Source organism: Rutidosis leptorrhynchoides, chromosome 6 (assembly GCF_046630445.1).
Source record: "Rutidosis leptorrhynchoides isolate AG116_Rl617_1_P2 chromosome 6, CSIRO_AGI_Rlap_v1, whole genome shotgun sequence".
Taxonomy (NCBI): domain Eukaryota; kingdom Viridiplantae; phylum Streptophyta; class Magnoliopsida; order Asterales; family Asteraceae; genus Rutidosis; species Rutidosis leptorrhynchoides.
The window spans coordinates 3,877,792-3,888,477 of record NC_092338.1 but is presented as its reverse complement, the minus strand read 5'-3'; the positions used below and the strand labels follow the sequence as shown (position 1 = coordinate 3,888,477).

Below are 10,686 nucleotides of genomic sequence, written 5' to 3'. Positions count from 1 at the left end.
GGGACTAACTATACTCGAAACGGACAATTTTTAAAAAAACATTAAACACAACGACAACCCGTATCTTCCCGCTCGCCACGAGTTAAATTTTTTCGACGGTAGCGTCAAACTCGAAATAATTTTATGAACAAAACGAAACTAACCACGTTCGAAACGGACACTTTTAAAAAAAAAATGCTAAACACAACGACAACCCGTATCTTTCTGCTCGCCGCGAGTTAAATTTTTCCGACAACACCTTTACACTAGAAAAAATTTATTGAACAAAACAAAACTAACTACGTTCGAAACGGATACTTTTAAAAAACGCTTAACACAACGACATCTAAAACGGCGCTTAACACATGGGCCGTGTTCCCCTCTGTAAATAGACAACACTACGTTGAATATGAATACGCAGCCCGAAAGCCCCCGCCGCGGGCCGGTCCGGACTAGTTAAAATAAAATCAACGTTAATACATCATTTTTTAGTTTTATTTTTTTTTAAACAGAATTCAAACACACAGATTTCATTTCATCAAGTAAATTTCTCAGTAGATCTTTTTATTCAAAAACACACAGTGTTTTAAATATAAACATTGGAAGATAAAAGGACTGATAAGCAAATACATCAACTGTCTTTCAAGTCCACGTGTTGTTTCAGCTCCTACTCACTCCATCTCGTAGCACATAGAAACCCAAACAACTGCTACTACCGCCACCGTCGGAAACTGTCAATAACCTCCGTTCGCCGCTATTCTTCTTCTTCTTTCCCTACTTCCGGATTTTGGCATCTGATGCTATTTATTATATTCAGTAAGCGTTAATCTAACCCTATATTTTTGCCATACTTTGTTTTATACTTATAGTCAATAAAAGTATCTGTGGATTTGTATATACCCAAACTTGCGTATAGCATAACAGTATTCTAATTTTTTTATTTGATTTATAGATTATAGATTATACTTTAAATCTCGAGGTTACAGATCAAAGGAAATCTTAAGCGGAGGTTGTAAGTTAAAGGAAGTTAGATCTTATAACTTCTATAAGTTAATAATTTATAAGCTAATGGTGCTAGTTCTATGTGCAATAGTTAATTGATCCATTAATTTTTGTTGCTACTCGGTAGCTAAAATTTTGAAGGCTTTATATGAGTGGTATTGGTATATGTCATAGATTTTGACATTTTGTGTAATACGTATATATGCTGGATTCCTCATAGTAGTGTGGATTTTGAGATGAAAGACATTATAGGGGAGTAAAAAAAAAAAAAAAACTTTATTTTACAATCTGGTTTTGGATTACAGATTACTTCTAACTGCATTGATATACAGCTTAACGGTGACTATCTACTCGATTTAGGTGAATAACCGTTTTTATTTATTGCGTTATTAATCTTACAAGAATTTATTTTAGGGGTTCTGTATGTAGACGTTGTTGTCACTAACAGCAGGCACTAGTTGCTTTTCCCTTCACTCATTCTTGTCACAACGTTAGCTGAATTTTTCCCGATTTTGAATTGTAAGCAAATTAATGAGGTGGGTAAGACAGGAATTTTACTTCAGTTTATACGTGCAGTTGTGCATGGCTGTGTGATTTTCACGTATGATTGTTGTTTCTGTTTGTGAGAGGACGCGTAGATGTGATGATAATTTTGAACTATTGACTGAAACTAGAGTGATGGTATAATGGGAGGATATTAAACTGCTATGGAAAATGCCTTACTTTTCACTTAAAATGCCCTTGTTTGTATGATCATATATCGATTTGAAATGCACCTAGTTGTCCCTGATTTATTAGTTGACGTCAAGGGGCGATTGTAAATTTGTAATCAGTGCAGTATCAAAAATGACTTGATATGTTAGTGTCATGAACTTCGTCATTCAGGTTTCATCTGATAGAAAAATTGGAAAACCTGAAGCCTGTTTTTTTAGCTGTTCTGTAGCGCAATATTGTCTTATTGATTTGATAGTTTCACTAGTTTGTTGAATATTTTGGATGGTCATTTGATTTAGCTTGAGTATTATGTTCAATACATTAGTTTAGAAGGGTGCTTATATTACTGGTTTCCTTAAATAAAGGAGTCTAAAAGGCAACATGGATTTGGAATCTGCTAAACCCGCTCCTCCTGTCAAAGGCGTGGATCTAGAAGCTTCTGTTCCTGTGGATAGTGAGCATAATAATAATAATGCTACAGAAAATACATCATCAAAGTTTTCTGCCTCTGGCCTAAGCAAATGGGCCAAAAGTTTAAAGTTTCCTCAACCTTTGGGAGGCACACAAACCGAGTCATCATCTGAAAACACTGAAAAATCATCCTTTGAACGTCTGGCTGGTGGGATTGGGTTGAGGTTGTCTCCAAAAGCTTCTCAACATATTGAAAGTCCTGATGGAACTTCAGATACAGCACAAACTGGCTTCATTGGGACCATCACCAAAGGTTTTGTTGACACATCTAAAAGTGCAGTGAAGGCTGTGCAAGTAAAGGCTCGCCACGTTGTATCACAAAACAAACGAAGATATCAGGTATTTTGTATATGACATCATTGCTTTCATCATTGAAATATTCCGAATCATATTTTTTAAGTCTTATAATATTTTAGTGCTTTCAAGTGTTCTATCCCTAACCTTTTTGTAGTGGTTTTGATGATATTGTTATGATGAACTATGCGTAGTACTTGTAAGAGTACGGAAATAGGGGGTGCAGTTCGACCCCTGAATAACACCATTGTGCTTTAAATAATTAGTAGCATGAACTTCAGAAGAGTCAAAAACAGTAAAATAATGTGTATAAATTAATGCTGCATGAGCTTAGATGAAGGCAAGTAGAAACCCTGACAGTGATAATGAAATGGTCAAATTTAGTGTTTTATTCAAAGCTTGATTAATAGTGATAATTCTCCCACCAAGAAGAAAGCGTAAGTAAAAGGTGGTGCTCATGATTTTCTGCTAAAAAAGCTATTGGTTATGTGATCATCTCAATTTAGATTTTTCACAAGTGAAAGGTCAACAATATGGTGTTTCATTGATAAAGTGTTGTGGGGCAATGTATTACTTATTCCACTTAGTGATGAATTTGTAGCTCGAGATATCGTTTTAGTTTTCATCTCAATTAGTTTGTCCCAAATTTGCATCACCTCAACTATGTTACAACTTTTGTTGATTCGGAGGTATTGTATGTATAACTTTCGCTAAAAGAAGTAGAAACCCTGATCAAAGTTTTCTTAGTTTGATTTACACTGATTCTGTAGCACGGATGGCAACATAATAAATTTTCTGAGGAGTCCAATAAGCTGATTACAATGTACTAAATATGTACTTGTTAACAAGTGAGGAGTCTTCCATGTTAATGTTTCCATTTGCCTTTTAAAACTAGTAACTATTGTTATTACGAGATATATTACATCACTTAACATCTGCGTATCGATTCCAACGATGTGTATATTGTTCTCATTGATTTTAGTTTCGTTGACGAATATTATCTTTATCTATATATTTTATTTGTGGTTTCAGGAAGGAGGTTTTGATTTAGATATGACATACATCACCGAAAATATAATTGCAATGGGATTCCCCGCTGGTGATATGAGCTCAGGTTTCTTTGGATATGTTGAGGTGAACTTTAGACATCTGTCATTACAACATATGTAAAATTTATCATTGCAATTGCAATTGTAGTTTAAACTCCATCTGTTCTAATATATTTAGTTGAAACTTGTCAATAATTCTTTGTAGGGATTTTACCGTAACCACATGGAGGAAGTAATCAAGTTCTTTGAAACCAATCATAAGGTAGCAACATCTGATCATTTATAATTTCATATACACAACAATTTTGTAATTATGTATGTCCAAGTTTATGTCAATTTAATGATAATTTTAAGATACCTATATACTATATTAGGCTTATGATTTTGGTAATGATGAATAGGTGAGAAGTTTTCCCTTTCTCACCGGCCACTAAAATAACTTACAGGTGACAAATTCCTCAATTCCGAACAAAACCTCACTTTCAAGCCAACAATTACTAGCTTGACAAAAATAACCATGACCATAAAAAAAATATTGTCTTGGTATATAGAACTTATGTTTTGTTTACCATGTTAGGGATCTGACACCTCACATTTCTTTATTTCACTATCAGGACAAGTACAAAGTATATAATCTATGCTCTGAGAGGCTATATGATGCATCACTATTTGAAGGAAAGGTATGTTCACTTACAACTTAACATATAACATATAACATTAACATTAACATACATTATTATAGGAAGATGGTTTGTTAATAAAATTATACCATTTTACCAGCTCTATATTTTAAGTTAACATATAATATATCTGTTAACCCCATATGGAGCTCGGGGTTAAAATCATGACCTTCAACTTCAATCTAGCGACTTTCCCACAGCTGTAGGTAGAAATGATTACCTTTCTTATTGTAGTTGCACCGGTGTATTCTGATAGGAAGTAGCATTAAAGAATATTAGAGATTAGAATCTTCAATTTCGAAACCTGTTCAAGTTGTACCTCAAAACATAGGATGAAGGGAAATACATAACCATTAAATAGGCACTGACCAACATGTTGCTCATTACATAGTAAAGTTTAAGGGTGTGGGTAGATGGGTAGTGGAGCTAGTTGGGCGTAACAGGTCAAAACGGGCCGGAGTGCCAAATCCCTTCCCATTTCTCAATTATAGGTAACTAATGTGTTATATATAAAGTATAAAATAATCTAATTTGTAGCTATATGGTTTGAATTGCCAAATGCCAACACTTGGCAACATATACCTTATGGCTGGTTTGACCCTGTTTCATATTCAGCAATTATTTTTGAAAATATCACTGAAATTGACACAATTTGTAGCCGAATGGCTGAATCGCCACCTATAGTTTTTTCAGCTCAATTTCACGTATCCCTTACATTTCGGGATTCTCATTTCTGTAATGCGAGGATAAACGGAAATTCAGCAAACAACAACAACAATACTCAATCCTATGAATGTGAAGCAAATATGCTTAATAATACCACTGAAGTTGACTTTCAACTTTTAGTTGAATGGTTGAATCACCACCTATAGTTTTGTCATTCACTTTCACGTATCCCTTAATTTTGGGGACTCTCAATTTCTTAATTGCGATGATAAAGGGAGAGGAGATCTAAAATATGGTGATCATAAATGGAAGTCTAATAGTTTGGCTAAGTGACCTTTATATATGTGGTTAAATACCGTATGTATCTTATAATACTGCCTATTATTATAATGTAATGTTTGTATTTGGTCTCGTCATCACTATCAGGTTGCTAGTTTCCCATTTGATGATCACAATTGTCCCCCGATTCAACTCATCATATCTTTTTGCCATAGTGCTTACTCATGGTTAAAAGAGGATATTGAGAATGTTGTGGTTGTTCACTGTAAGGCCGGAATGGCAAGGACAGGCTTAATGATCACAAGTCTGCTTATATACCTAAAGGTATAACTATAATCTGGTTTGGTTTGTCTTTACTTGAATTATTACTATTACTATTACTATTACTATTACTATTACTATTACTTTGTTAGGTATAATAAGTGCAAAATCACGTGTCGCAATGTCTTGCAGTTTTTCCCCACAGCTGAGGAATCTATTGACTATTACAACCAAAAAAGATGTGTTGATGGAAAGGGACTTGTTCTTCCAAGTCAAATTGTAAGTCTAAATTTATGCTTGGCTTATGTATATCTACTATCTAGAGGTGGCAGAACAGGCAGATTGGGCACAGCAGTTAAAAAACTTTTAGGTTGCGATTTGAACAGGTCAGGTGAACTGCAGTCTGCAGATACTCTGTCTACCTCTTTATACTTTATGATGATGATTAACCTAATTAACAAAACTACACAATTACATTAATAAGCGAACGTGTATGAGTAAAACGATTTAGGAGGCTGTATTATTATTAAAAGTACACATCTGAAGACCTTCAATCCATCTGTTGCGCCCAACCCATTTGGCCAATTCTGTTTTAAGCTAAGATTTTAAATTGATCTGTTTGGATAAAGCATAGCCCAAATTGATTCATTTAAAAGCAAATGCATTGAAATGCCACCTCAAATGATACGAGATTGGCCTTTACCTTTACCTTTACCCTTTTTTTTTTTTTTTTTTTTTTTTTTTTTTTTTAAAAGGTTATCTGACAGCCCTTTATTTTCCGTCTTGATTTCCTTTCCATGTAGAGGTATGTCAAATATTTTGAACGTGTTTTAAAACACTTCAATGGAGAAGATCAACCTGGGCGCAGGTATGGATTTATATTCATCTTTGAAACTTAAACGGTCCCAAAAAAAGAACTTCATTGTGGACCTTAAAGACTAGAAATTGCAGAATATGGTGTGATTGATTATTCCTGAGTTTTATATCAAATCACATTTTTTTGCAGCTGTATGCTTAGAGGCATTCGCCTCCATAGGTGCCCCTACTGGATAAGACCGTCTATCACAGTCTCAGATCACAATGGTATGTGATGATGTTTATTGGAGTATTATTTTTCAACAAGCTGCATGATTTCATATTCCATTGTTCTTTTCATGCAGGAGTTCTTTTTTCTACCAAAAAGCATCCTAGAACAAAGGACCTTTCGGTATGTATCTTCTTCAACAATTCATCGCATCATCTAATTTCTAACTTCCTGAGTTAATTGCTTTTTTGCATCATTAAAACTCAATTCATTTCATGCTCTGAAACATTTAATATGACGTGTTTGATCAACTAACAGAGATTTTATGGTTACAATATTCCAGCTTTACTAAAAACAGCAAACATTTTGCCATAAGCCCATAACTATATATTCTCTTGTTCCTTTGATGTTCAAATAAATAAATATATGATATGTGTAAGTTCCTAATTTAAAACTTATTGTGGCCAATCGTATGTTACAAGGTTGATTTTTTGTTAACTAATAGATCAATTGTGAAGTACAATAACAATTACCAGGAACTTGTCACTAAAGTATTCTATTTTTTTGGTTGGATTACGCAGCCTGAAGATTATTGGTTTGCTGCACCTAGAAAGGGTATAATGGTGTTTGCTCTTCCTGGTGAGCCTGGTTTGACAGAGTTATGTGGTGATTTTAAGATTCAGTTTCATGATCGTCAAGGAGACTTCTATTGGTATGTATAGCCTTGTTACAAAAATGTTCCCAACTATCGGGTGTATGTTTTGTTTCCTATATCATGCCATCTTCGTCTTACTGTTATTGTTGCTCGTTTCTGAAGTTGGCTGAACACGACAATGTTCGAGAACAGGACAGTTTTAACCACCAAAGATCTTGACGGCTTTGACAAGGTATCCATCCTAACAGCTGCTGATCATGCAATAAATGGAGACCAAAATATTTGTCTGCGATTAATTTCTCTGTACTGTTGGAGTAAAGTGTTTTCACCCGAGTGATTGTTAAATAAATGCTACAGTTCATAAATCAGGGGTGGCAGAAAGGGTTGGGGTATTCAATACGGTTTCAAGTAATCCAATGAGGTTAGGTTGGGTTGGGTTGACGAACAACCATTTTATCTCCTTTATTCTTGGATCATGTGATTGAGGGAGGTTGATGCATTAAAACTACACTTTCAAAGTCGTTTGACCCGTTTGAGTCATCAGGGATATAAAATAACCTAATTTGTTCCATTTGTATGTAAATCTGTCAATATTGCCACTTCTACCTGCAATCCTATATTTTTGGGTGTTAGATAGTAATTCATGACATTGTTTTATTGTGATATTAAACCCGCATTTGTATTTGTATTAGTATTACTACTTCATGAAATAGAGGTGTTTAAAAGTTGAGTATCTTTGCGTACTTGCACTTGAAATCAAATCAAATAGTTGCATAATAACAAGTGTGTTTTTCTGCAGAGGAAACTACCATCTCCGGGATTTCTAGTGGAGGTTGTGGTTGTGGACTATGATAACGCTACTCAAGCGGAAATGCAGGCTGAAAGTACTACTAAACCTGCTGAGAGTACAACCCCAAATCCTGACTCAGCTGCCCCTTGTGAGGACACCTCAACCATATTGCTACATAAAGATTCTGGGGGGTCTAATGAAAAAGATGACCAAGTGTTCTCTGACAATGAGTCAACTGGAACCTCTGCTACTAATAAATCTACCAAAACTGAAATTTTGACGAATGAAACCCAAAATCTGTCTCTAGAAAAAAATTCAGGTACGAAACAAACTGATACCACCAGTGGGTCCAAACAGGTTTCAACGGTTGGTGCTGTTAAATCGGGCCTTGATGCCCCCCCGAAACCTACTGGGGAGGAGGTAAGTGATTTTAAGGCAATGGCTGCTGATGCATCTGTATTCTCGTTTGGAGATGACGATGAAGACTACGAAAGTGACTGATCCAGAACAACAAGTGTTTGAAGATGTTGTACTTTGTGGCACAGATACTTGTACATAACATGTGCATTACGACTTACTTTTTACGTTAATTTGATTCATTCAGTAACATTCTACCCTAGCTACGTACGAGTTGCAAATGTTGCTTATAAGGCTGGGCTGTTTCGTGAGGTATGTTAAACACAAGCTTTAACATCTTTGTTCGTTTGATCAATGTAATAAATAAAAAATATATATTTAATAATATTAATTTGTTAAATAATTTCGTAAGCATCAACCTAGGAAATTACTACTGTAGTATTTAGCTGTCAAGGGAATTTTGGTGTTTCAAGCTAGAGGTTAGAAATCTATCGTACTTGTGTATGGAGCAACTATTTTTTTCTTTCTTCAAAATAAGAACAAAAATAAATCTATATTCCTACTGCTCTATTGATTACTATTGGAAATTTTCATGTATTAAATTAAAGAAACATAATAAAATGGACAATGTGAAATTAACATTCATATGAACTGAAATGTCCCGTTCATATTGATTATAAATGTTTCATATTAATTGATTTCGTTGCGAGGTTTTGACCTCTATATGAGACGTTTTTCAAAGACTGCATTCATTTTTAAAACAACCATAACCTTTATTTTATCAATAAAGGTTTCAAAAGCATTACGTAGATTATCAAATAATGATAATCTAAAATATATTGTTTACACACGATCATTACATAATGGTTTACAATAGAAATATATTACATCGACATATGTTTCTTGAATGCAGTTTTTACACAATATCATACAAACATGGACTCCAAATCTTGTCCTTATTTTAGTATGCAACAGCGGAAGCTCTTAGTATTCACCTGAGAATAAACATGCTTTAAACGTCAACAAAAATGTTGGTGAGTTATAGGTTTAACCTATATATATCAAATCGTAACAATAGACCACAAGATTTCATATTTCAATACACATCCCATACATAGAGATAAAAATCATTCATATGGTGAACACCTGGTAACCGACATTAACAAGATGCATATATAAGAATATCCCCATCATTCCGGGACACCCTTCGGATATGATATAAATTTCGAAGTACTAAAGCATCTGTACTTTAGATGAGGTTTGTTAGGCCCAATAGATCTATCTTTAGGATTCGCGTCAATTAGGGTGTCTGTTCCCTAATTCTTAGATTACCAGACTTAATAAAAAAGGGCATATTCGATTTCGATAATTCAACCATAGAATGTAGTTTCACGTACTTGTGTCAATTTTGTAAATCATTTATAAAACCTGCATGTATTCTCATTCCAAAAATATTAGATTTTAAAAGTGGGACTATAACTCACTTTCACAGATATTTCCTTCCTCGAAAATAAGACTTGGCCACAGATCGATTCACGAACCTATACAAATATGTACATATATATCAAAGTATGATCAAAATATAATTACAACCATTTTTATTATGTTTTAAAGATTTGAGTGTATTAAGTCAGCTGTCCTCGTTAGTAACCTACAACTAGTTGTCCACACTTAGATGTACAGAAATAAATCGATATATATTATCTTGAATCAATCCACGACCCAGTGTATACACATCTCAGGCTAGATCACAACTCAAAGTATATATATTTTTGGAATCAACCTCAATCCTGTATAGCTAACTCCAACATTACTGCATATAGAGTGTCTATGGTTGTTCCAAATAATATATATACATGGGTCGATATGATATGTCAAAACATTTGCATACGTGTCTATGGTATCCCAAGATTACATAATATATTAGAATACATGTATAATACAATATAAGTTAGCTAGGATATGATTTGTATAGATTTGTTAAACATTTCCCGTAGCTAAAAAGATCAAAAATATCCAATCTTGTTTTACCCATAACTTCTTCGTTTTAAATCCGTTTTGAGTGAATCAAATTGCTATGGTTTCATATTGAACTCTAATTTAAGAATCCAAACAGAAAAAGTATAGGTTTATAGTCGGAAATTTAAGTTACATGTCAATTACTAAAGAGGTAGTCATTTTCGTCGAAAGAACGACATCTTGATGACCATTTTGAAAAACATACTTTCACTTTGAGTTTAACCAAGATTTTTGGATAGAGTTTCATGTTCATATGAAAAATCATTTTCCCAGAAGAACAACTTTTAAATCAAAGTTTATCATAGTTTTTAATTATCCAAACCAAAACAGCCCCCGGTTTCACTACGACGGCGTATATCCGATTTTATGGTGTTCATCGTGTTTCCAGGTTTTAAATCATTAAGTTAGCATATCATATAGATATAGAACATGTGTTTAGTTGATTT

At 34.0% G+C, this 10,686-nt stretch overlaps 1 protein-coding gene across 1 annotated transcript; it reads left to right on the top strand.

The window, feature by feature from the left end:
- The first annotated feature begins 2,076 nt into the window (after positions 1 to 2,076).
- LOC139852200 (phosphatidylinositol 3,4,5-trisphosphate 3-phosphatase and protein-tyrosine-phosphatase PTEN2A-like) lies at positions 2,077 to 8,521 on the top strand. Its single transcript, XM_071841426.1, has 12 exons — positions 2,077 to 2,505; positions 3,493 to 3,594; positions 3,715 to 3,771; positions 4,124 to 4,189; positions 5,282 to 5,458; positions 5,588 to 5,674; positions 6,199 to 6,263; positions 6,402 to 6,478; positions 6,556 to 6,602; positions 7,001 to 7,131; positions 7,237 to 7,306; positions 7,874 to 8,521. The coding sequence occupies exons 1-12, from the start codon at positions 2,077 to 2,079 to the stop codon at positions 8,363 to 8,365; spliced, it is 1,800 nt and encodes a 599-aa protein (XP_071697527.1). The 3' UTR covers positions 8,366 to 8,521.
- The last annotated feature ends 2,165 nt before the right edge of the window (positions 8,522 to 10,686 follow it).